Source organism: Phyllostomus hastatus, unplaced genomic scaffold (assembly GCF_019186645.2).
Source record: "Phyllostomus hastatus isolate PE091 unplaced genomic scaffold, TTU_PhHast_1.1 phas_scaffold_1674, whole genome shotgun sequence".
NCBI lineage: Eukaryota > Metazoa > Chordata > Mammalia > Chiroptera > Phyllostomidae > Phyllostomus > Phyllostomus hastatus.
In genome coordinates this window covers 31,160,589-31,188,378 of record NW_025334011.1, presented here as the reverse complement: position 1 = coordinate 31,188,378, position 27,790 = coordinate 31,160,589, and the positions used below count along the sequence as shown (strand labels likewise).

Below are 27,790 nucleotides of genomic sequence, written 5' to 3'. Positions count from 1 at the left end.
TTTTACAGAAACAATGAAATCCACCCTCAAATGAACTTTCAGTCATCAAACTGCAACTCCCAGGTCTCGAGGGAAAGAGTCATTTTAAACCTCTTCTGTGACCGCTGTCTGCACATTTAAACTAGGGAGAGTCTTTCTGAACTTAGTTTTAGTTTTTCAACTATTTAATACATCAGCAACACAGAAGTCAGTCTGCAGTCAGCTGTGATATGAGCGCCAAGACACTTCTTAAAATGCAAGAACTGCATTAGGTAGAACCCAGAGTCTAGAAAACCCATTTGTCTTCTTCCCTGGTTCCTGCTGGAAGTTCCAGAAGTCTGCACCGTGCTCCCTGGAGTTTCTCCCTGTATCCACACACCATACACCAAATGCATTGTACTCCACGCATTTTGAGGGATCTGTAGGAAAGTACTTCTGGCAAATGGTCACTAACCTCTTCAATCCCTAAGAAAATAAGGAAAATAAAGGTTGGTTATGACACCTTGGGACTTTCCTTACTTGCCCTCCTCTGTATTCACTGCAGTTTACCAATGTCCCCACTAAAATGTGGCAGTCTCTAGCAATACCACTCAGATGTACACCTAGGGAAACGTTTCTTCATGTGCACCCAGAGACATGACAAAGCAGTCACAGTACAACTGGCCACAGTAACAATAACAGCAGCAGCAGAATGGGAAACCACCCAAATGTTCATCACAGGAGGGCTGTGAACGAGCATCCATACGCTCACAGATGGAGCCCTTCACAGCGGTCACAATGATTAACGAGGCAGAGCGTCTAACAACTCGAGGTCCAGCAGAGAGTTGAGGCCTACTGCCTAGTCTCAAACATCCACTGTACCTAATGAGACAGCTCCTCTCCTGTGTATGTCCTAGGGAAACGTGTCAGAATGGGCACTCGGACCACTTTGTGTGTTCTATGGCCCAGGTGGGGACTCTGGTTGAGAACAACTGATGTACCTGAATCTTAGAAATAATGCTGAGTGTAAACAGCAAGTGGCAAAGGTTGCACAACAATATAATAGCATTTTAATAAAACTCAAAAACAAGTTCAAAAATAATATATCGCTCAGAAACATACATATAACATGGCGGAATTATTTTTGAAAAAGCAAGGAAGTAACAGATTCAAGATGATGGTTATTTCTGGGGTAGAGAAGGAAAATACAGATGCATGCTTTTCAAAATGCTCTAGTTCTTAAGCTGCAATTAAGGCCTTTAGATACCTGTTTTGTTCACTTTATAACTTGCACGTGTCTCTTTGGATGCACAAAATGATACATAATGAAAGCATTTGAACATCCTGACACTGAGTGCTACACTGCAAACGTGACCTGGCCAGTCCTGCCGAACTCAGTGGGCTGCGGCTGCACTGCCTTTGTTCCGGACCTTTGCCACCTGTGTAACCGAGGCCTTCAGTTCTTTTTAGACAACTACAGAGCACACCACAAATTCCCACCGCCTCATAAGTATCAAGGGCTCTCTATCCCCTGCAGCTAAGGCCAGTTCTTATCCAGTCTTTAACTTGATAGTGATAATTTTACCTGATGACAAGAACTGTCACTCTTAAAATTCTTCCAGTCTCTTGCAACTCATCCTTACGTCTGTGATCTTTTAACACCCTTAGCTGGCATTTCGTTTTCAGGTATTCTTCTTAGCTTTCTCATCCACTGGTGAGCAAACACACCTCTAAGTCATCATCCAAATTCACAAACAGGCCAGAGACCAGGGCAGAAACCTGGTCAGGCTGCTCTAGGTCTCTCTGGAACAGTGCCGGGAAGAGTTCTGCAACCAGCAATAAGTCCGGCTAACTGTTTTATCTACAGCTATATGGATTAGTCATTAAACATAACATCCACCAAGAACAGCAGCACTTAATTTTAATCACCTCCGATGTCATTTGTGACAAAAATTATTTTAAGGTTTCCCAGCTTGAGTTCACAAAAATGACAATCACCCAATTCCCATCACATTGACAAGAATGGAACCCTACCAGAGGACAGTGGTTAACCAAGTGCAGCCCTATACTGGACACTGAATGTGAAATTGCACATACAGCACCCTGCCTGGTTCTTAGCTAATATTTCCCCAAATTTGTTTTATTTCCTCAAAATGACACCAAGAAATATCATCTCTTAAAAGAAAGAGCTTCATGACTTAGTGGGAAAGCAGAGTATGCGGCTCCAACTGCACTACGCAACAACAGAAGAGTGTGTCTGGAAGCCTGAGGAAGAGAGGTGAAGAACTGCCTTGAAATGTTGGCGGATATAACAGGTACATCCTGAAGCATCACCAAGCATGTAGAACTCTTCATTACTCTGTAATTACCTAAGTATTCAAACAACAGTGAAGCCCAAATTGAAAACAAAACACCTCATAAGAAATAGGTGAGAAGAGGAGCGAACAGGAGAAAGAGAACACCCTGATGAAACACAAACAGCATTAGCAGCAGCAGAACATGGCACGAATCAGGATGAGCGAATAAAAGACAAACGGGGGTTAAGACTGATGGGGGTGACTTTCCTGACAAGAACTGGAATCTTAGGAACTTGCCCCTTAAAGAAGGTATCTGTGAGGTTTGTGTACCCTCACCAAGGAGAATCTGATTTAAAAAGCAATGCTAGTATCTTGTCTGAAATGTTAACTGCCAAAAACTTCAGAAATCAGTAGTCCAGGTCATAAGAAGTTTACAGTATGATAAATTTTACAGTGAGGATTGATAGTACACAGCACAGATTTTTAAGTTAAAGGGGCATAGTTTCACGACAGCATCTGGTTATTGTCCAAGTGGAAAGAAACCTTTTCAACTGGATCCCTCAGGATTTCACTTTCAAATTACTTGTGATGCTTAGACTAGTAAGGCAGTGAGCTATTTAACTCACTGCAAAAAAAAACTGATGGTTTTTTTGCATACAATTTTTATTTTTATAATAGCAAAATATTTATTTATTAATCTTTATTCAGGGCCTACTATGTGCCAAGCACTATCCCAGGCTCTAGAAATACAGCCAGGAACAAAACAAAACCCCACCCGCAATAAGGTTAGGTTCTAATAAGGGAAGATAGACAAGAAACAAAATAAATATGTAACATACCTAACACGTTAAATCACGATAGGTACTATGGACAAGTGTAAAGCAGGGAAGGGGTGGGGTGGATGTGGGGGCATGACTGAAAGGCCTTCGGCTTGCTCCAGGCGAACTAGGGAACCACTGTGGGGCTCTGGGCAAGAGAGCGACAGAATCCGGTTTGTGACTTCACTGGATCACTCTGGGTGCTGCACAGACACCTAACTGAAAGCGCAGGGAGAGAAGGTCAGGGGCCACAGTGGAGACTTTGCAACACTGCAGATGACAGAGGTGGTGGCTGGACCCAGGTGGCAGCAGTGGCTGTAGTGAGAAGGGTCAGATTTTAGATCTACTTTGAATAGAGAACCAGCAAGGTTTTCGAACAGATAAGAACAGTCAAGAACAATCCCATGTGTTGTGTGTTATTATGGAAAAAGAAGGTACACAGCTCTTACATCAAACAAGAGCAGTCCTCTGCTCCACCCTTTCCAATCCCTCATTCCAGTGCCATTCCAGAGGCAACCTTTCAAATTTCTTAAGTGTTTCTTCTGATATTTACTGCCCTATTTCCAAATACTATGCTGATACTGTGTTTTATTGTGATTGATTGATTGATTAATTTTTTAACCTACTGACTTCCTACCATGAAAGCTGAGGATTTAATTCTCTACATCACGCCCACTGGCTGCACATAAGCACGCAGGCACCCGCACACACTTTCCCCACCCTCCCCAGTCACAATGCGTAGGGAACACAGTACTCAGGATGTACCTTATGATGTCCACACAGAAACTCTTCAAACAGAACCACACAGTGTATGACGCTGACCTCTCTTTGCACAGGTGTGCTTCCCCATCTTTTTGCTCTTCCATGCAGATGTCACCGTTTGCTCTCCAACAGTGAGACAACTCTGAGTGTGACCAAACACATTGGTAATGTGTCTGTTTCCCCCTTTTTTCTTCCTGGAGCCCTCTGCCTGCCTGTGCCGATCTAGGCCAGCTGGATTCCGGACCTCCTTGTATACTGCTGCCATCTGAGAGCATCCCTTCTCCTCCAACCTGGGAGCTCCTTTTCCCTGCTCCAGGGCTGGATCTCACTTCCTGCAGCTTTTTTGTTTGTTTCCCTCACTTGGGGGGAACACATCCTGAAGTAGAGGCAATATCACATAGTGGTGTTAAGACAAGCCAGGTCCAAATCCCAACCTCGCCACTTCCTAGCTGTGTGTGTGGTCTTGGGAACTTAATTCTCTGTGCCTTGGTTCCTCCACTTGTCAAACAGACATATCATAATATCCTCACACTGTTGCTCTACACTGGTGAAGTGAAGCACACAGACGGCATCACAGAAGTGCGACCTTTCACCGTGGCGATTCCCGAAATGGGTACATGAGAGGGCACATTTTGAGACTTCACTGTCTGGAGATGCCTTGAGCCTATATTCATGCTTGACTGTTAGTTCAGATGGAAAGGGAATCAGTTGAAAATTCTCTCCCTTACTATTACAGAGGCATTGCTCCAACGTCTTCTGGCTGCCAGTACTCTTAATAAGAAGTGTGATGGCGTTTCAATCCCTGAGCCTTTGTAAATGACCTGCTTCATTCCTCCAGAAGCATTTAAAATCTTCTCTTTATCCTTACCCTCCAATACTTCATTATATTTTGCCTTGATGTGAGTCCTTTCTTATTCATTTGCCTGTGTACTCAATGAGCTCTCGTTTTCATTTTGGAATCTCCTGTCCTTCAGCTCTGGGAAGTTTTCCTGCATTTATTGTTTATGTCCTCACCCTCCAATTAATTTCTCTGTTCTCCTTTACCTGAAATTTGAACAGTTGCAGACCTTACAGGTTGACTCCCTCATCCTTTTATCTTTCACACGGCCAAGATTGCCTCAATTTTATCTTCTGTTTTATTTAATCTTTACATTTCTGCCATAATGTTTAAGTTCCAAGAGCTCATTTTCACTCACTGCCCTTTCTCTTCATAGTGTATTGTTGTTATTTCATGGCTATGACTTCACCTAAGGCTGTTCAGTTTTTAACTGAGGGGTTTTGTTTTCTCTTCCCTATTTGATAACTTTCTCCCTGAGCGCCTTCTTTTCCCTGAGTTTGTTTTGGCCTCTGTCTTTTATGTTGGAAACTTTCTCTAAATTTCTGAGAGTCCCAGGTGAACATTCATTTTGCTGAATAGGACACTAAACAGCTAAAGGAAACTCCATGAATAAGCAGGCCTCATTAGTGGAACTTCATCTTTGGACACTAGGGGCAAGCCAGTTTTGTCACTGGAGTAATACTGTTAGTGATTGTAGGTCTTTTCTCCTGGATCAGCTCACAGAGACCCAGCTCCAGTGTCCTAACTAGGGGTAAAAGCCTGGCTGTCAGCATCAGAGCAGCCTGTGGAGAACAGGAACTGGAAGCCTCATGGATCAGCACACAGACTTGTATTGAAGTCTCCTGCTCTGCTATGACATCACCCCTTCCTGAGTGATGTGGATCCCTAAGAAAGTACCGAATTTTGCCGTGTATAAGGCACTCCCATGTATAATATGTGCCCAATTTTTTGGCCCAAACTTTCAGGAAAAACATCTTTCATTTTAATTTTTTAATTCAACTATTTATTTATTTATATTTAGATACTTGGGGTTTTTGCATTATATTGGAATTTTAGTATTTATTTTTGAGCATATTGTGGCACAAGAAATTTTATATAATAAATATATACAAAACACAATAAGGGATACCAGGTATAAGAAATTTTATGTACTGGTAACAAATTTATAAGATTTATGAATCATAGAAGGCCAAAGAACTCTTAGTCACTGTCAATTCAGAAGTATCATCTTCTTCAGTTTCTACATCACCAGTGTATTCTGAAGATGACTTTCCTCATTCCAGTAACTTTCATCATTGCCCTCAGTTCCATCCACAGCATTGCTATGATGCATTTTTTAAACAATTTCACAACTGCTTTCTTCTTGACACTGTTCCACGATCTTACGATCCAGTCACAGACCAGGGCGATGGATGCTTTCTTGATCCTGCCTGTCGGTGTTAAATCATTTCCAGCCGACTACATCCACAATGTCCTCTCTTGCTTCATTAGGACCTTAAAGGGCTTGTTTACTGACACACCAAGAGGTTGCAGTTGGCTGATTAGCCCACCAGGTATCACAGCAAGTTGGGTTGCAAGTCCACTGCAATTGCTTTTGCACTTGTGTAACGTGGGCTTTGAAGTCATCAAAAACGAGCAAAGCTGGTTTTTTAAGTAATCCTCCAGGTCTTCGTGACCAGACTTGGTTGAACCAGATTTTCATGCCATCTTCCTTCACCCATCCTTTTTCGTGCTTGTGGACAGCAGCTCCATATGGAATCTTTTCTTTCAGGAACGTTTTTCTCTTAAAGGCAACCGACCGCAGGTGGGAGCTATGTCCCACTGGCACAAGAGGCTAGAACAGCATGGACATGTGCTCTCCCTTTTCTTTCCTAAACTATCATTAGTTAATAGGACTTGAGAAAGATTTTTTTGTTTTTAAAGAAATCTTTTATTGAAGTATAAAAGAGACACTTTATTAGAGCCATTATTTCTGTACCTGTCACAAGTCTGCATTGTAAGAACTAAGGCTTGAAGATGAAAGCACAGGCCCATTTAGCAGTACAGCCCGAGAAGCTGAAGAATAAGAGAGAAGATGAGTGACTTGTTCCATCTGGCTGTTTAAAAAGTGCTGTCAGTGAGCTTCCAAAGTTCTATTAAAAGGCAATAACTTGTCTTTAAGAAATGGTTTATCAGAGCCAAGCACGCCTGGAAGTAGCAGGAAGCTCTGTGACCCGCAATGGATGACGTACGATGTGATGAGATGTGCGGGAGTGCTTACCAACCAACCATGACGTTGTGTATTCACATCTCTTCCTACCAGTTCTGGCATGGATACCAACCATAGTGACACCAATGGGCCAAGGGGCGTTTCCAATGGCCATCTGAAACTAAGCATCATTAACCTAAAAAGAAAGATTAAGAAAAGATCAGAAAAGCAGAAATATCATGTTGGTCCAAACTTTTATTTCAAATATTTCACAGCTTTTTATGACTTTCAGCCATCTCTTAAGCATGCTGAAAATATTACCATTCCCCTTATTCAAACAGAAGAAGTTAAAATATGGGATGACTGACTGTCCTGCCCAGACTACAAATGTCCATGGAAAAACAGAAACCAAAGCTAACCTTGTGAGTGAAAGGCAAGCATTTCTGCAGCCTTTGTGCACTGAATATTACTGCATTTTGATCTGGAATTACCAGGCAGGTGATTTGATGTACTGCCAGAAACTCTCATTTGGATCTCCTTTCTACCTAGTCTCCCCCACCGGTGGTCACACAGAACACAGAGACTAACTAGTTCCTCACAATCCAACCTGACCGGTGCCCACTCCCTGCATAGCAGTCAGACCTCTGGCAGCAGTGGGGGCTCTGCACGCTGGGGCTATCACATAAGCCCACGGCAGGGGTGTAAACAGAGAATAAATACTGGCTCTTGAATCAGCTCGAGGATGGGATCACTTCACCCTGGCCCAAACCCTCTCCACCTGCTTAGAACCTTAAATTATTGTAAAAGCTATGAAACATAAAGATGGAAACCAATGAAGACAGATGGCTCTTTTTCTAAACCAAGCCTGGTGACTTGTGTGGAAGGAAACAAAAGAGCAAGGAAATTCTAAAAGTCCTTGAGAGTTTCAGAGAAGCCTCTATACCCAAGCCTTAAAGAGATTTTCATTTAAAAACTCAAACACCTGCCCCAGCTAGTGTGGCTCAGTGGACTGAGAGGCCACTTGAAAACAAAAGGGTCACTGGTTTGATTCCTTGTCAGGGCACATGCCTGGGTTGTGGGCCAGGTCCCCAGTTAGGGGCAGGTGAGAGGCAACCATACATTGATGATTCTCTCCTTCTCTTTCTCCCTCCTCTCCCCTCTCTCTAGAAAGAAATAAATAAAATGTTTTTTGAAAATTAAAGTAAAAAACCAAACACCAATGTGTTTGACATGCAGAGTTGACTTTAAAAATATCAGGTATTACAAATCAGTTAACTGAAAGATCATTTCATCCCTGAAGATAAATTTGAATTTGCAATTTTTTAAATTTTTAATTTTATTGTTGTTCAGGTACAGTTGTCTGCATTTTCCCACCACAACTTCCCCCCAACCCTCGCCATCCCCCTCACTCCCCTGAACCCAACATCCCTTGGTTTTATCCATGTGTCCTTTATAGCTGTTCCTGAAAATCCACCCCCCTTTTCTCCCCATTATCCCCTCCTACCTCCTCTCTGGTTACTGTCAGTCTGTTCTTAATTTCAATATCTCTGGTTATATTTTGCTTGCTTATTTGTTTTGTTGATTAGGTTGCACTTAAAAGTGAGATCGTATGGTATTTGTCTTTTACCACCTGGCGTATTTCACTTAGCATAATGGTCTCCAGTTCCACCCATGCTATTGCAAAGGGTAGGAGCTCCTTCTTTCTTTCTGCTGTGTAGTAAGTATTCCATAGGGTAAATGTACCATAGTTTTTTTATCCATTCATTTACTGATAGGCACTTATGTTGCTTCCAGCACTTGGCTATTATAAATTGTGCTGCTATAAACATTGGGGTGCATAGGTTCTTTTGGATTGGTGTTCCAGGGTTCTTAGGATATAATCCCAGCAGTGGCATTGCCAGGTCAAAAGGCAGTTCCATTTCTAGTTTTCTGAGGAAATTCCATACTGTTTTCCACAGTGGCTGCACCAGTCTGCATTCCCACCAACAGTGCACTAGGGCTCCCTTTTTCCCACAGCCTCTCCAGCACTTGTTTGTTGATTTGTTTATGATGGCCATTCTGACCAGCATGAAGTGGTATCTCATTGTGGTTTTAATTTTTATCTCTCTGATGGCTAGTGATGCTGAGTACCTTTTCATATGTCTCTGGGCCCTCTGTATGTCCCCCTTGAAGAAGTGTCTGTTCAGGTCCTTTGCCAATTTCTTAATTGAGTTGTTTGTTTTTTTGGTGTTGAGTTTTTTAAGTACTTTGTAAATTTTGGATATTAACTCCTTATCAGATGTCTCAGCAAATATGTTCTCCCATTCTGTGGGTTGTCTTTTTATTCTGTTGATGATTTCCTTTGCTGTGCAAAAACTTTTTAGTTAGTTTGATGTAGTCCCATTTGTTTATTTATTCTTCTGTTTCCCTTGCCTGGGGAGATATAGCCAATAAAAAATTGCTATGAACCATGTCTGAGATTTGGCTGCCTCTGTTTTCTTCTAGGATTTTTATGGTCTAATATTTAAGTCTCTGATCCATTTCGAATTTATTCTTGTGTGTGGTGTAAGAAGTTAGTGTAGTTTCATCTTTCTCTACATATCTGTCCAATTAAACAACCCAATTAAAAAATAGGCAAATGATCTGAATAGACACTTCTCCAAAGAGGACATACAGATGGCCAAAAGACATATAAAAAGATGCTCAATGTCACTCATCAGAGAAATGCAAATTAAAACCACAATGAGCTAGCACCTCACACCTGTCAGAATGTCTATCATCAATAGATCAACAAACAACAAGTGCTGTCAAGGATGTGGAGAAAGGGGAACCCTTCTGCCTTATTGTTGGGAATGCAGACTGGTTCAGCCACAGTGAAAAGCAGTATGGAAATCCCTCAAAAAATTAAAAATGGATCTGCCTTTTGACCCAGTGATCCCACTTCTGAGAATATATTTAAAGGAACTCCAAACAATAATTCAAAAGAACATAATCACCCCTATGTCCATTGCAGCATTATTTACAATCGCCAAGATATGGAAGCAAACTAAGTGTCCATCAATAGATGAAAAACAACTATGGGACATTACACGATGGAGTACTACTAGGCCATAAAAAAGAAAGTGTTACCCTTTGCGACCATATGGATGGACCTGGAGAACATTATACTAAGTGAAATAAGCCAGTCAGAGAAAGAAGTGCAGTATGATTTCACTCATACATGGGACCTAATCAACAAACTGAACTAACAAGGAAAATGCAGACAAACTCATAGATGGAGGGCAAAATGACAGCTAGTTGTGGTAGGGGGTTGTGAGGGAGTGGAGGGATTGAGCAAAAAAAGAAAAAGAACTCATGGACATGGACAACAGTGTGGTAATTGCTGGGGGGTGGATAAGGGGGCTAAAAGTTCATGTAAAAGAAAAATACAATAAAGATTTACAAAATCGATTTTATTTATTTATTTATTTTAGAGAAGGGGAAGGAAGGAGAAAGAGAGGGATAAGAATATTGACTGATTGCCTCTCATACACACCCCGACCAGGGACCGAACCTGTGAAGCAGGCACATGGCCTTATCTGGAATCAAATCAAACTTTTGTTTCGCAGGACAATGCCCAACCAACTGAGCCACACTTGTCAGGGCTATATACTATTTTTAAAAAATCAATTAAGAAAAGCATTCTTTGAGATTCCTTACCCTTTTCCGTAGCTTTCTGAAAAGGGGTCTGAGAAAGGACTCGGTCTGTTTCTGCATAGCACTGTTCAGTTTACCCTGCACACTGCGCTTCACGTAGTCTTCTCTGGCATTCAGTTCTTTAGCCCAAACACCAAGAGGGAACTGTGGGAAAAATGGATAAATTTAGACTACAGTGCCACCCAGTGGTGGAACAAGTTTAAAAGTTCACTAACACAACAAAGCAGTGTAATACCGTCCTTAAATTTCTTGACTGATTACATTATCATCCACTAATAATTAATGAACTATATCTGTTGATTCTGTCACATATGTTTTAAAGTAGCACCTTTGGGAATTCATAAACCTCCCTGTTCTATATATATATATATTCCTAATTCAAAGATAATCCGTTTCCCCCCAAAAGAATTACCAAATTACATGAATAAGTATTTGACAGAAATAAACTTTTACTTATATTTCTATCACATCAAATTTTCCCCACCTAGATTATCAGCCATAGCACCATACAGGCTGTGATAGTTAATAAATCCCCCAAGTATGATGTCATACTATGTGGACTTTCTACTTTTGCAGTAGAGACAATAATTTAATTAAAAATTCCCATAAAAGAGAAGAACAGAATAGAATAAAAAAGAACCTATGACCCATACTCTCCCCCCAACCAACCCCGGAAAATGACCACAGTGCCACTGGGTTGACCTGTGCAATGAGCACCCTTCCAGAGGCAGGTGACAGCACGGGCTCCGGAGAACACACCCAACTACTGGCCTTCCTGTGCAATCCTATATAAGGAGGCGCTGTCACTCTAAAATCCCAGTTCATAATAAATAGTTTCATGCCCTATCTAGTTCCATATCATTTCCTCAATAGATTCAGAATCTTTAAAAAAATATATTCTTATTTATTTATTTATTTTTAGTGAGAGGGAAAGAAGGCAGAAAGAGGAGAGAAATATTGATGTAAGAGAGAAACATCAATCACTTGCCTGTAAGACACACCCAAACCAGGGACCCGGACATGTGCCTTGACCGGGAATCAAACCGGCGACCTTTCACTTTGCAGGACTGAACACGAAATATTTTTTAATAAATGCTAAACTACTAAAGACAGTATGCTAAGAAGGAAGATGGAATGAGCATATCACAGCAAGAATAAAGAGCTGTCTGAGGAACTGAGAAAATGAACAGTCTCTACTCATGTGTTTGCTCTTTTCACTGCCATTGTCTTCTTCCCTCCTTCCTTTCCTTTCTGTCATCACTTCCCACAAAAGCTTCTAGAACTCTGCCCTCATTGTAATCCTTCCTCAAGTGCTTCAAAAAAATGTAGAGCTCCCCATACTTCTTGTTCTATCCACTGCTGTAATTCTATTCTTTATGTTTACATCAATAAGCCAGCTTTTTAAAAAGTGCCAGAGAAACATAAATATACTGTCTTTGATTAACCTCTATATCCAAGTGCATAGCAAAACCATAATGCACATGCCACAAATGTTTATTGAGCTTTCTCTTCCCAGTCTTTAACCCTTGACAATCTAAAACTATAAAAACAGTTATTAACCAATGAAAATGTCCTCCTTTCTAAACTTAAAAGCCCATACCTTAAGGAATTTGGTAATGATGTCCACAGCTTTATGATCATCACCTTTTCCTAAAGACTCCCCCAAAGCCTGAGGAAAAATAATGCTCCTGCTCATGAGTGAAGAGCAACAACTGAATACATGTTATCAACACCAGTCTAAACGTGGCTCTTTATTACATAGACTGTCCGATTTCTATTGAAAAACATGATGGAATTTCTAGATAAGAGTTTTTAAAAACACCAACCTGCCATTTAAATTGTGAAAGCACATTATCTTTTATGAATCAAAAGACAGAAAAGAGGGTAAGAGGTGTTTCATTGTACATATTGTACAATGAAACCACATGTAGGAATGTTGCAGGCCATAAGGGAATGGCAGAATATATTCAAAGTACTAAAAGAAGAAAACTTCCAACTAACAATACTCCACCTGGCAACATTATAATTCAGAATTGAAGGAAAGATAGAGTTTTCCAGACAAGCAAAAGCTAAAGAAGTTCACCACCACTAAACAGGCCTTACAAGAAATGTTAAAGGGATTTTTTTTCCTCAACTTAAAAGAAAGGGCTCAAGTGAGTAACAAGAAAACAATATGAAAAATATAAATTTCACTGTTAAGGGTACATATAGAGTAAAAACAGTGAATTACTCATGCATAGTGCCTATGGAGGTTAAGACAAAAGTAGTAAAAACAATTACAACTACAATAATTAGTTAAGAGATACACATGAGAAAAAGAGGTAAACTCTGACATCAAAAACATACGACTTCTGGTAAAGATGGAGGTGTAGGTATACATGGCTCGGCCCCTTGCAAAACCACAGAAATAATTACAACTAGACCAAAAAAAATTATCACCCAAAATCATCAGAAGATCAATCTGTATGGAAGTTGGACAACCAAAAAGCCCCATTCACCCAGAAGGGTAGGAGGGGCAGAGATGCACAGATGCTCGGAGAGGAACACACTCGGAATGGGCAGTCCCACGCCCACATGTGATGAATAAGGAATCAAGAGGGATACCTCAGGAGGATCCCAGCTCAGCACCAGACCACCCAGCCCAGGGTTCCAGAGCCAGGAAAATATGTCCCCATAACTTCCTGATTCAGCAATTCCACTGCTGGGTATACTGCAGAAAGGAGGGACCAAAACAGGTATTTGTACACCCAAGTTCTTCAGCTTTATTCACAATAGAAAAAGGGTAGAAACAACTCAAACATCCATCTAGGATGAAAGGATAAATAAATTGGGATTCATACAGACAATGGAATGTATTTCAGCATTAAAAAAAGGGAAATCTGACACATGCTACAACATGGATGAACCTTCAGCTTGAAGACTGGTCCAGTGGAGCCTTCAGATGACCTTAGCCATTCACCTGACTGCAATCACCTGCAAGATCCTAAGCCAAACACTGAGCAGCTTAGCTCAATCAAACCACAGAACTGAGAGGTAATAATAAATTATCTTACTAGGTTTCAGAATGGTCTGTTATAGTCATGGATGACTGAAAAGATTTTATAATAATAAATTGTTTTAGGCTACTAAGTTTTGGGTGGTTTGTTACATAGCCATAGATACCCACACCTGTGTCCAAGTAAATGTTAGAACAAGTGGCTAAGAGAATAAGGCTGCAGGATATCCAAACAACACTATCATAAATGACATTTGTCCAAAGCATAAAACATATTCTTTTCAAGAGCCTGACAAATAGTCGCCAAAACAAACCATAAGTTGAACCACAGAACAATACCAGAGCCCTAAATGTAAAAGTTAAAATTTATTAGCTTTCAGAAGAAAATACATGAGAATATCTCTTCAAGACCTTAGGATATGAAAAGATTTCTTGGGCAAAACACTGAAAGCAAGAACAATAAAACCAAATCCTGATAAAGTAGACTTCATCAAAATTTAAAATTCGTGCCGTCCCCCACCCCAACAAAAGACACCAATGAGAGAATCAGTAAGACACAGACCAGGAGAAAATAGTCACAAAGTATATTTGTGTGTATTTCACAAAGGACTTATATTTAGAATATATGAACTCCTACAATTCAAAAATAAAAAGACAAACAACCCAATTAAAACATAAAGACTTAAACACATGCTACACAGAGAAAAGTATAGCCAAAAGGTCCACAATAAAAATGCTTATGGTCTTTCATTATCTGGAAAATGCGAACAGAAGCACAATGACACACTATTACACATACAAGAAAATGGTTAAAACTTAACCATTTTGTTAACCATTGTTGTTATGGCTAACAATAACAAATGCTGATGCCATCTGGAAATATTTGGCATTTCTTAAAAAATTAAGCATACAGTCACTCTTACTATTCAGCAAGTCCACTCTCAGGTATTTACCTGAGAGAAATAATGTAAGTTCAAACAAAAATTTTGTGTAAGGATGTTCACGGCAGTTTTGTTCACAATGGCAGAAAGTTGAAAATATATGGTGGTATATTCATATGACTGAATACCATCAGCTACTGACATCTGCAATACCATGGATAAATCTAAAAAACATTATGTTAATCAAAACAAGCCAAACACTATGACTTCATCTGTAAGAAAAAGTAGAACAAGTAAAATTAATCTATGACAACAGAATTTAAAAAGGTGGTTGTCTAGAAGCAGAAAAGGAGGAATATGGGATGGGACAAGAAGGGGTGCTGGGGAACTTTCTTGAATGATGAAAATGCTCTGTATCTTCACAAGGGTAGTGGTTCCAAGCTTACACATAGTTGTCAAAATGCACAGAACCATATGCTTAAGATATGTGGGCTTTTAAAGGTTTTTTATAAATTACATCACCAGCAGTAAGTAATCTGGGAACTTTTTCCATTTTTCCTTACAGCCATACAATTGGTCAAACTCCACCAGACTTCATACTATTCTAGTTTATGTGCCACAGTGATATTCTAGCTTTGTTCCATCTTCTTACCTTGTTAACTTCTAGTGCGAGGATCTCTATTTTTCTTAAACGTTGAAAAGCGTCATAATCAGTTTCTCCAAATAGTCTGATTGGTTCTCATCTTTCTCTCAGTCTTCTGATAACCCATTAAAAAAAAACCCACAGTAGTAATTCCTTATGTTATTAGTAACAGTAATTCCTATTTTAGGTGACCAAACACTTATTTTGAAATGTAAATGAAAAAGTTCTGTTTGTTTTTCCTTGAATTTTCCATCAACAAACATACTAACTCATTGTCACATCTTCAATGGTCCTAATGGTTTTAAGTCCTTTAAATGTTTCAGAAAGGTACCAATCTATGTAGTAGAATACATAAGAAAAATACTAAGATGGGAGCCACTGATGATATTTATATAGAGAAGGAAAATCCAGTTTGGAGCCAGCTGATGACTCAATGGCCATAGCCAAGGTCAGCTGCAATACTACATCCAAACCAAACACGTGTCCCTCAGAAGAGAAAGTGAGTACAATCAAGATGTGGCACATGCAAGGCTTTTGAGGGGCTGACGATACTCAGTTTCTTGACTTGGATGATGATTGAGTGTTTGTTTTAAAATTATCCATTATATTGGACATATGTATTTTATATACCATGTACATGCTATATTTCATAAAAAGAAGTTACAAAACTTATAATTAAAAGTTGGTCCAAAATTTTTGTTTAAGGTACCAAGAGCTTTAGCTGGGAACACATTAAGAAACCACTTGTCTTCCAGTGGATTAACTGAAGCTTGCCATTAAAAAGAAACTTAAGAGGTTGTCTTTTGCTTTCTCTAATCAATGCAGAAATGACCTCAAAAACACTTTTGTCAGGTCCCCATCTGACAAGTGACAGGAATTACGTCTCTTCATGAAACAGCCCACCCCATTTTTGGATATGTTTTGCTTCTCAAAGTAAACAAAATCTACCTCTCTTAAACTTCTACCCCATGATCTTAGCTCTACATTATGAAAGCACAGAGAATACTCAGTTCCTTTTCAAAACTAGAGCTGCTGTCAGTGGATGCTTTTAAAAGCCTCTAATATTCCTCTCTTCAGGCTAAATATTCAAAATGCCTTCCTCTAATTTCACAGGACAGCTTCCAGAGTCCGCCATCCTTTCCTCTGAGAGTTTCCTTTTGTCCAAAGCTCATTTTGGTTTTGTACCATCTGCATAGTTTGAATTCTTTGTATCACATAAGTATCCTCATCTCAGGATATGTTTATTGATTTTATTTTTCATTTATTGATTGGCTTTTATTGATTTGGTAGAGAGACAGAGACAGAGACAGACAGACATCAGTCAGTTGCCTCCCACACACACCCTGAGCTGGGATCTAACCCTGACTGGAAATTGAACCTGCAAACCTTTCTGATGTATAAGACAATGCTCTAACCAACTAAGTCCCCAGCCAGGCTCACATAAACATCTTATAAAAAATTTTTAAGAAAATAATAGTTGATATTGACCAGAACATGGGCAAACACTACAGATGGAAATATAAACCAATATAACTGATACAGAGCCCTCTAGTAAGTATATATAAAAAGTCCTAGAAATGTACAGAGACTTAAATCTTTCATGCATACCCTCCAGAAATCATACTTGTAGAAAAATTTCCAATAGAAATAATCATACATTATTATGCATGAATCATGTCTACAGAAGGATACTCCTCTTAGTATGATTTATAATATGAAAAGGCTGAAGCAATCTAAATGACCATCAATAAAGAATTGGTTTTTGAAATGGCTCTGCAATTTGCCCTAGAAAGATATTTTAAGGGAAAGTAAGTTACAAAATAGTACACTATTTAAAATAACTTAGATAAATATAATTACTTAGAATACATACATTTAAATCAATCTGCTTAGTTAAGTTTAGAATGATAGATACTTTTAAAAGTTTAATATAAAAGTATCAAGAAAAGCAGAGATAATTTAGAACCTCATGAAGAAAGCTGGCTAGCTGCGCAATAACTGAGTTCCGTAAGTCACCTTCTATGGGACATAATCACACAAAACTACTGGATAGAACTAGAGATAAATGCAAAGGCTGTGTAGAGTTTTCTTTTATTCACAGAACACTCTACATAAGCTTACCTTTTGCCTAGAAAGAGTCATGGGTAACTTTTCCTCTGCCAGTTCAAGTTCTAATACTGGATTCAATGAAGTTGATGGTTTCTGGTCCTCCTCTTTTGGCTGTGTCTACAATGGCAAAAAAAGAAATGAAATTCAGCTTTTAAAACATAGTTAATATTTATTCTTCTATAGCGTAGCTGTTCATGAAAGTTAAATATGTTTTAAATATTCAAGGTCTTCTAAACGTTGCTTCAAGGAAAGAGCTCATAATAAATGAGCAGCTTTTAAGAGCTTATCAAACTTTTCCGATTGAATTCAGCATAAATAGAAAGCATGCACATTGGAGACAGCATTCTTGCTACAGAAGAGTGACATAAGTATGATAGTTTCCAAACTCAGAACCTTACAAGAGCTGAAATTTAGACTCACTTTCCCCCTCAACTCTAAAGAATTTTACTCTTTTCTCAAAAAACAACCAACCTGCTTCCCCTCTTTCAGAAAATCATCTTACAGGGTTGTCTGCTCCTTGCTCTGGGTTCAAAGTGAAGGTCAAAGAACAGAACTGCTTTCCAACAGAAACCAGTGAAGCCTCAAGATCCAGCTTTTCCTCCCCTTATTTTTGAAAGATACACTCCAAGTGCACAGAAATCACTGTTGGACATGTAGAAGAATTTCCAATGCTATGTGGCCCTTGCCCACAAATGGAGCTATGATCCTTGAGAGAAAATAATGAAAAACAGTGCCTCTCTGCTAACACCACACAAAGAAAAGTGTGGACATACTTGTTGTTATGAACCAGCAGAGAAAAGTATCTCTTCATTTATTTTCTTAAGTCTGCCACCCAAGTCACAGTTTGGGAAAATCAAGTTCAGCAATTTATAAGCCCCACTGTGTCCTCTATAAAATGATATTGAAACATTGTTTCCCAAGTGACCAACAGACAAATCTAAAATGCCAAAATAAGTAAGATCAAAAAAATATAAAAGATCAACCTTAAGGAAAAACTCATATTCAACTAAGAAGGGCTATATGGTTAAAATTACAGAACTTATGACTATATTTTAGTATTTATGGTTATCAGTATTAATAGTGTAAAAGAAAACTGAGATTTACAAAACTATCCTTTATAATTTTACAAAATAAATAAGCATCAAGCCTTAAAAAATGAGAGTTTGTTTCTATAAAGGAATAAAAAGCAATACAGGCTGTATTTGCATTACTACCAAAAAGGAAATATTTTAAATGATTTAGAAAGAATAACCTGTGCTTTCTTTTTAAGCATAAAAACAGGTTATTTCTCCAAAAATCTTAGGATAAAAAGTAGTCCTAATTATTGACTGGCAGAAATGGCAGCTGAATTCAACATCACAAGCAATACCTTTACAGTAATTGTTTTGTTCCAGTGCTTTCCAATATATAAGCAAGAAAGTACCGCCACATCACTGAAGCAACCTATGCAAAGCAAAAATGCCACCATTTTAAAAAAAGTGTTTTCCTACCTTATGAAAAAGTTGAGAGGATCAAATATTTTCCAAGATTTTATTCATTTATTTTTAGGGAGAGGGGAAGGGAAGGAGAAAGAGAAGGAGAGAAACATCAATGTGTGGTTGCCTCTTGTGCACCATCCCCCACTGGGGACCTGGCCTGCAACCCATGCATGTACCCTGACTGGGAATCGAACTTGTGACCCTTTGGTGTCAGGCTGGCACTCAATCCACTGAGCCACACCAGCCAGGGCAACAGGCTCAAATTTAAAAATTTGGGAAAGCAGCAAATCAACAGACTAAACCCAGGGTAATCCTTAATCCAAATCGAGTTGGAAGTTAGACAATATTGGGCAAGCACAACATGAAAATTCTTTCTGAACATCTATTCAATGGTTACTTACATAAAACATATTCTAATCTCCTAAATTAGAAGTAAATGAAATCAATATATTCATGGAAAATATCAAAATACCAACTAAGCTTTCATATTTTAGAAAGCTATCAGAAATAAAGTGACATTTTTCAAACTTGCCCTTGACCAACACTACAAAATAAAACCAAATGCATACACAAACCATTTGCATCATGCATGCTTCCCTCTAGAAATGCTATGCTAGATAAATTTATTGCCAGAACTTTCAATATGACATGCACAAGAGGATTGTTTTAAATTGGTGTTTCACAAACAAAAAGTTGACTTCACGTTTATGATCTGGCAAAAGTATTTCAGAGAGTCTCTGAAATTTGATGAAAGAAATTACTAAAAGAGATACAGTCTTTTAAAAATAATTTAAACATACTTTACCTCATAAACATTAACCCCTCCCAATAAAACACCCAATACATTATTCAACTAGATAATCTCAAAGATACTTTCAGTCATGCTTCTAAAATACACAGTCTTCCAGACAACTCACTGGTTTCTAGCAAATATTTCAATATTACATTTTCTATCCAAGAGACTGGGCAATGTGGTTTCTTAAGATGAAAAAGAATACGAATGTTACATGGTGCTATAGTTCAGGCAGGGGCACTTAGGGCCAGAAGGAATTGTTAACAATGCAGACATAAAGGCATTGGCTTAAATATTCATGAGGAAGCAGGGGAAATACTACTGTTGACACCATTGTTGTTGAAGGAATAAAATGTTTTTAGCCCTTTAAAAATAGACTTTTATTGGGAGAGGTGGAGAGATGAAAATGAGGGAGCATTAGATCCAGGACTATATTTAAAAAACCAAAAATCAGGCCTGATTTCAAGCCAATTCATTGGCTGTCCACAGAAGGCCAAATCATTCCAACCCAAAAGTCGCACATGTGTTTTCCTGACTTCAAGACAAAAAAGAGAAAAAAATGAAAACCAGAACTCATACCTCTCCAGATGGCTTCTCACTTACAGGCTAATGTATAACATTGATAAACTGACAGAAGTCAATAATTTTGTCACTTTCACAATAGCTGTACAAATTTATACTCATAAATAGATAAATTATCTCATAAATAGATAATTTAACATAAAAGCAGGAATTCATACCTTATAGCCACATCTTTCAAAATATGCTTCCTCTTCTTTTTTGTGAGCTCACTATGCTTGAAATATTTATTTTCCTATTGAAGAATGAAAGAAGTTAATAGTATATCCTTGAATTAAATTTCATGCCCTTTGTCAAGAACTAGAAAACATTCCTTCATTTTTTCAAGAAATTGTCAAAGTATTTTTGGTGAGCATGCCACCTGTCCTTGATCCCAAGTCTAAATTTGAAGTATTGTACATCTTCTTCTTGCAGATCATTTTAATAGGCAAATCTAGCAGCAAAGAAAAGAAAAGTAACCAACAATATTTTCCAAATGTGCACACTGTTTTGATTTAATTTCCCAACATTTGAGTTCAATGATAATCTGTAAAAATGGATTTATTATGAACCACATAAAACAGAATGCTTTATTTATTTCTAACAGAAGTAATGAAACAAAAATTATGGTATCTACAGCTAACATCTTAAATCTCACTATCAGCAGAGCTCCAAGAGTGCGCCTCATTTTGTCCATCATCTGGAATCTTACTGTATCAGTTAACTGCATTTTATTCTGAAAATTGTATCAATCAAGTCTCAAAGTAATCTAGACATAAAAGGTTTCCGAGAGTCTTTTCATTAAAAAGAGGTGTGGCTCAATTGGTTGGGTGTACTTCCCAAAACTGAAAGGCCATGGGTTCGATTCCCGGTTGAGTTGTACAAGAGGCAACCAATCAATGTTGCTCTCTCACATCAACGTTCCCCTCCCTCTCTTTCTGCCTCCCTTCTCCTCTAAACCCTCTCTCCCTTCCTTTCTCTCTCTAAAAGCAAAGGAAAAACGTCCTTGGGTAAGGATAAACAAAACAAAGCAAAACAAAACAAAAGACAGTTTAAAGGCATTTGTTTTAATATGACTTGATGTTAAGAGACAAGCTCTAAATCTACTGTGATGGGGTGAAAAAGTTCTTTCTATACCATAAATAAAATTCTCCTGGCTGTTAAATCTATAGTCCCTAATTTGGAGGCTTGTTACTACATACAGCTCTTATTTCATTGATGATTTTGCTCAAAGATAGTGCCCTACCTTATTAGTAGTAATTATAATAGTACATCAATACCACCCCTACTCAGGTATTTAGTACCTCAGGGTCCGAAGTTCGTTCACTCGGGCAATGACCGCCGATGGATGCTAGGACCGTTACTGGAGAGGTTCATGGCGAGCAATGGGAAGACCACGCTGCCCGTACTTGAACACACTGATCAAGCCAGGCAGCAAGAAAACATCATGTACCTCCTATGAGACATGTAGGAAGTACACAGCACTGTTTGCCAGATACAGCATGTTTGCCAAAAGGTAACTATCAATTGAATCAAACACTTAGGTCTAACTTCCAGTTTACCAGAAGCACAGGAAATAGAGGAATAAGCTAAATAACGCCACAGGGAAACAAACACTGGAAAATTTTACAAAACTAGCCCCAGTTTCTCCAATGAGGCAATGACATCAAAAGGGGTGAAGCTGGGAGAATAAAATGTTCTCAATTAAAAGAAACCTTGAGTCATAATAAGCAAATGCAATGACTGCACTTTGTGTGGATCTGACTTGAGCAAAGAAACTGTAAACCCATATATATGTCTGTATTTCAATTCAATTGGACATAACCGAATGTGAAAGGACTGTATCATGACATTAAGAACCTAAGTTTAATTTTGTTGGGTGTCATTTTGTTTACATGAGAACATTCTGATTTTCTAGAGTTACAAATGTATTAGGGGTAAACAGGGGCTTCTTATACAATTCATGTTTTTTGTGTATGTTTAAAACTTTCATAATTAAATTGTTTAAGTCAATTAATTAACTCAATAAATATCCACCACACACCAAGCACTGCTTTACAGACATAAAGATAAAGAAGACATTACCTGGGATAAGGAGCTGATGGTAGCACCTGAATATCAAAACTACCCTGAGAAAGGTGGGAGCACATAATATTCACCCTATCATAGAGGTCAGAAGCCTGAGGATTAGAAAGATCGGGTGACATGCCCAGAACTTAGTAAACCTCGTGTGTAACAGAGGCAGGACTAGAACTCTGGTCCTTTAAATCCTTTGTACATCCAGCATTCCAAGCTACAGTTCTTCACTCCCAAAATGTTATTTCAGCATCATAAATTGCTCCTTCTGCGTATGTAGCAGGTAGTTGTCATGTCTCAAATAAATAAGTTGAAAAACACATACGGTGTCCTCTCAGAAAGAGCAGATAGAAAGTAAAAGGACTGTCCAGGCCACAGTCCATGGTGTGATCTATGGCTATGATATCTTTTACTTTCATGTCTCAATTTCATTGAACACACCTGACAAAATCTTAAGCCTGGAATAACAATTCTCAAAATGAGGTTCACGGACTTTTGTGGGCTCTTAGACCTTTTCAGGGATTCTGCCAAGGTCAAATTCATTTTCATAGTAACACTAATAACATGTTATGTGCTTCTTTTCAACAGCACACACTTGCACTAACGGCACTAAAGCAATGGTGAGGAAAACCACTGGAATCTGAGCATGAATGAAGGCTCGGTACATTATCTGTGTGGCAGTGGTCACTGTGCTCCTCAGCACCGTGCACTTGCAGGAAAATACACAGGCCAGTTTCTCTTGTCCTCATAGAGTACAATTTTACCAAATCTCAACCTCTGAGTTCAGAGCCTTTAAATATTTGGTATGATGAAATATACAAAGCACTTCTGCCACATAATAAAGTGGGATCATTGTCTCAAGAAAAAAGCACTTGTGCAATTGATTCCTGGGGCTTGCACACTAGACAGTCTCTTGAAACTGAATAAAGCAAGTCTGTCACTTCAAGGAAAACAGTGACAGTGTTTATCACCTAGGATAAAATTCCATCTTTCAAATGAAGATTAGAATGGTGGGAAACATGTATCTATCACTGTGAACTTGACAGTGTCCCAATACTTAAAGGCTTTTCTGATAAACTAGGAATAACATTAATGAATGTGATTTTCTTTACATCATCTAATGAAATATGTCCATAGAGAGAAGATGTGCTTAACTCAGTGAGCCACAGCATTATGTAGAAGGTGTGTGCACAGAACATATCAGAATGAATGCTGAGCAGAATATATCAAGGGATTTCATACAAAAAAGTCCTGATACAGGTCAGAATCCAACTCTTAGCTAATCTTGAAGAACCTTATCATATGTCTACTTTTGGTGTAATACCAAAGAACCATGATTATCTGAAGAGGCTATTAAAATATTCCTTTTTCCATCATATAATTAAATAAAAACAGCAGATCACAGCAGGTTGAATGGAGAGACAAACAGGAAAGTTCAACTATCTTCCAATGTGCCAAAAATTAAAGACATCTGCAAAACTGCTCAATACACCATTCTTTCAATTACACATCTTTTGTTTTGGAAAATATAGTCTGACGCAGATACCAACCAGCAATATCTGCAGTGCTGCAGATGGTCGAGACATGAGACAAATTCACACAGACCACCGAGTCCTGTGGAGGAAAAGGGACAGCAAGACCACTCTCTCAAGAGAAGAGCACCTCGATCCTCCCCTTCACAGGGTTTTTATTGGCTTTAAAATTGCACAGAAATACAAGTAAAGTTCATTAATCATTGTCAGGCAGTTAGGATCAAATGAATAGATAATGTTCAAAGAGCTAAAAGGGCTCACACTGAGTCAGGGTCTATCACCTAAAAAGTTACAAAACTTAAGGGACTAAATTCATTTCCTGCCCGGGCCTTTATAATCTAATTAAAAGCATCCTCAACAAAGCAGGTTTCACAGGATTTTACATATCCTTTCTCAGGCCTAATCATCCCGAGGAAGTCCGAAGTTCCCAGCACAGGGTTACACCACCCATTGTCATTGTTACAGGCTTGAGTCAGGTAGAGGAGACAAGGCAGCCAAGAGATTGGAGACTTCTCACAGATAGAATGAGGACTCAGGCTTTGTCAAAGCCAAGGGGCGAGGGTTGATCACCCCCTCTTTCCATAGCCCCCCAAGTCCTTCCCTGGGGCCTCCATGTGATCATGCCTGTCTTATAAGTTTCCCCCCTTGGGGAATCTTACCCGTCTTTGGCTAACTGATCAAGCACTGGGGGCCAGGCAAGGAGCAGAAGCAGCGCTCCTGCCAGGGAAATAAGCTTATCTCCTTAGTGTCTCCTGGTCCAGAGGTCTCTCACTCAGCCTTAGCTGCGAGGGTTACAGCTCCTGAAACCAGGCAGGGTGGTTCCCAAAATAGTCAGTTTTCATTAAAATGTATTCTTTATGTTAACTTATGGTAGATTTCATTGCATTTCTTGTAATTTTTATAGTCATTATCAATAAACACACCCTACATAAACAAAAGCTCTCTGGAACTATCAATCTGACATTTGTAAAGAGGCCCTGAGACCAGTAAGTGGGGAAACTGTCCCAGAAGAATCTCCTTGTTGGCACTCTCTGAGCCTGCACCTAGGGCACTAAGCAATGCCCTTTAGGGAACCCGCCCGGGACTCAACGGTGCCCACTGCTCCTGATGTACTTCGCTCTTCGGGTTTCTCTCCTATTGCCCACTGACCCTCACTCATTTTCCATTCTCTCAAATCTCTTATCCCTTCATTTCCAGCAGAGGACCAAACCAATCTAAAAAAAAAAAGGAAAAGCCATCAAACAAATTTTCTGCAAATGCCTCCCAGCACCAATCCCTTCTTCATTTCAGGAGGGAGGGGAAACCATCCTCCAGACTCAGGCCAGTCCCTTCTAACCTGGGCTGCCCACCCCTCCCGCCTTTCTCAGGGACATCTCAGAATCCATTTATTTTCTCCTCTGCATCTTCACTTTATCTCTCTAGTGGCTCCAGGCTATCATCTCTTTCACATGCTGAAGACTAGGCAACAATGAGGGAAAAATTCCTCACTCTGCACTGGTTTCCATGCTGAGTACTATTCACAGCAGCACTACACTAAAATGTTTCTCTATGCTGTCTCCATTTCCTCATCTCCAGTTCTGTTTCCAGAACCCATCCCCAACAACTGAGTGCCTGTGTTTATTGTTCTACCGAAAAAAAATCCTCTGAGGTCATACATCACATCCAAGGTGCAAATCCAAAGGATCTTCTCTGATTTCTCTTATGCTTAGCTGCTTTCGTCACTTGGCTGTCAGACAAGAGAGCTTTCTTAATTTTTCCTCACTTACTGGCTCATTCAGATTTTCTAGTTCTTGTATTTCGTTAGTCATTTATATAACTTAGATTTCCCAATTTACCAAGCATGTTGATACATTATTTTCCCTAATTATTTTATTTGTTATTTGTTAATAATTCCAACTATCTTCCACATTGTTTACTACTGTTTCAATTTTTCCATTTCAGCATTTTTTCAATTTCTGTTACAGGAGTTTTTTAAAAAATTAAGTGGCTTTTATATTTTGACAAGTGAAAAAAGCAAGTGTAGAGAGTGGCTCTCTTATGCTACCATTTGTATCAAACCAGAGAAGACAGATTTCTGGCCAAACGGCAGTGTAAGTCAGTGCTCTGCAGGCCACCTCCCCTGAGCATGCCAAAACCATAATTAAGTTACAGGACAAACATCATGGAAAGCCACCTAAAGAATAGCTGGACAGATGCCCTATGACTAAGGGTATAAAGAAGCAGCTGCTATGAGACTAGCAGCAGGGCAGAGATGCAGAACCCACTGTGTGGCAATTCAGAATCAGGAGTAAATGGTCCAGCCCCACACTGGGCTTCCTAACCTAGGACACCAGTGCCAGGAAGGAGTCCCCATAACATCTGCCTGTGAAAATGGGCAAAGACTGCCTCCGGGTAAGAAAGAGGGTTACTGTAGACTGAGGCATTCTCTTTCAGGGCCTGAGCACAGACTTCCTCACTCACAAACTCACTCGCTCTGGGCTCCAACACACAGGGAGCAACTCACAAAGTACCAGGGACACAAAGAGCAGAATTAAATGGACTAGGTCAGGCCAAGGACTGGAAGGACAGAGGTCAGGGAAACTTTCCTGGGATAGATGATCTGACAGGGGCCCAATCTGAGCTCTCACTGACCTAACTAACACTGTCCACCCCAACACCTTGGTGATTCCTTGAGACCACACCCCGCCCAACTCACACAGCTGGCTGGAGCCACTTGCAGCAGCTTTTCCACACATGGCCTGCCTCTGTGGGTGCTGAGGACTTTCCTAAAATCTCCCAAATGTTGAAAAACACGAAGCAGGGAGTTAGAAGACAACATTTTGTCATATACCCTTCAGATGTTTTGAATTTTGAATGAATTATCTAAAATCAATAAATTAAATTTTTGAAAATAAATTTGCTCCTCATTTTAAAATTATGAGAACAATTAAAAAACATCTGCTTTGTACTTTGTGACCCTTTGCTTTACAGCAACAACAGGCTGTCAAACAAAAGATTCTTGGCCGTATTTCAAACGGCACTCTTTGTATGTATCCTTTTTCACACACACACACACACACACACACACACACACACACACAAAGATTATAAGAAAAGCAACTAAAGTGGTGATTTTTAAACAAGGGATGTAAAGGAAGGAATAAACAAATAGGACTACATCAAACTAAAAAGATTCTCCACAGCAAATAAAGCATCAGCAAAATTAAAAGGGAACCAAATGTATGGGAGAATATATTTGGTCCGCACCCATCCTGACCCTGGCGCACAGGCCTCGGGCAGCCTCTCTGTAGGCTGCAGGAACCTGCAAGAGAAATGAAGGTGACAGGGTCTTTTACAAAAGCCATGACCCAAAATAATCAGCATCATGGAAAATAAGAAATGCAAATATTTTGCTAAGCCAGACCCACAAATTCACAAGTGCAATGAGCAGCCAGGCCAAACTAGATGGATAAAGACAGAATGGACCCTGAGTTTAGGAACCTGTGGAAAAGGCGTGCAGGGCAGACAAGTGGCATGTACACAACAACTGAGCAATGGAACCAAGATGAGCATCCTAAGATGAGGGACTGCACTAGGCCTTAACCCACCTCTGGCCAGTGCTGCGAGGCCATGGCCACTGTGTGACCATGTGGGAGGCGGGAGCGGGGTCAGCGTGATTGGCAAGCGTGGCAAAGATGTCTGCCACTGGACTCTGAGGTGTGTTAACCCTAGAAAAAAAATGGTGTCATCTCCAGCAGACCCAGGGTGGCAGAGGACTGCGAGGGTTACTGGAAATGCTACCTGTGGCCAATGGGTGACTGAGCTAAGCCCAACATAGGGACTTCAGATTTTCTTTCCTGTGTTAAAAAACTATGTTCCCATATTTTTGGAGACACACTGGAGACTTGTAGAAACACTGGGGTCAAAGCCCCCCTTATGAGCTCACTGGTTCCTCCCCTTCACCTGGTTACCACGGACACTTGCCTAGAGAGATACCTACATTCCACACCCTGAATTGTAAGAGAGAAGAAAGAGTGAGAAGGAAAGAGAGGAGAGTCGTGTGAGCTGTTGGAGAAGAAAGAGTGAAGGGATTCAGGACCATCTTCCAGTGCTGAGCTGGTGTGGGAGTCTACCTGACAGACTCGTGATCAGGTACCAGAGTGCCCACCACCAGGACCACAGTGCCACTATAGCCAGGAGAGCCCACCAT

At 39.6% G+C, this 27,790-nt stretch overlaps 1 protein-coding gene across 1 annotated transcript; it reads right to left on the bottom strand.

Annotated features, from left to right (window-relative positions):
- On the bottom strand, positions 1 to 27,790 carry LOC123831131. The gene is given in 8 exon segments (XM_045857813.1): positions 1 to 444; positions 6,934 to 7,057; positions 10,540 to 10,680; positions 12,137 to 12,205; positions 17,177 to 17,281; positions 26,848 to 26,902; positions 27,189 to 27,308; positions 27,714 to 27,790. Coding segments are annotated over 8 exon segments (870 nt in total). The 3' UTR covers positions 1 to 265.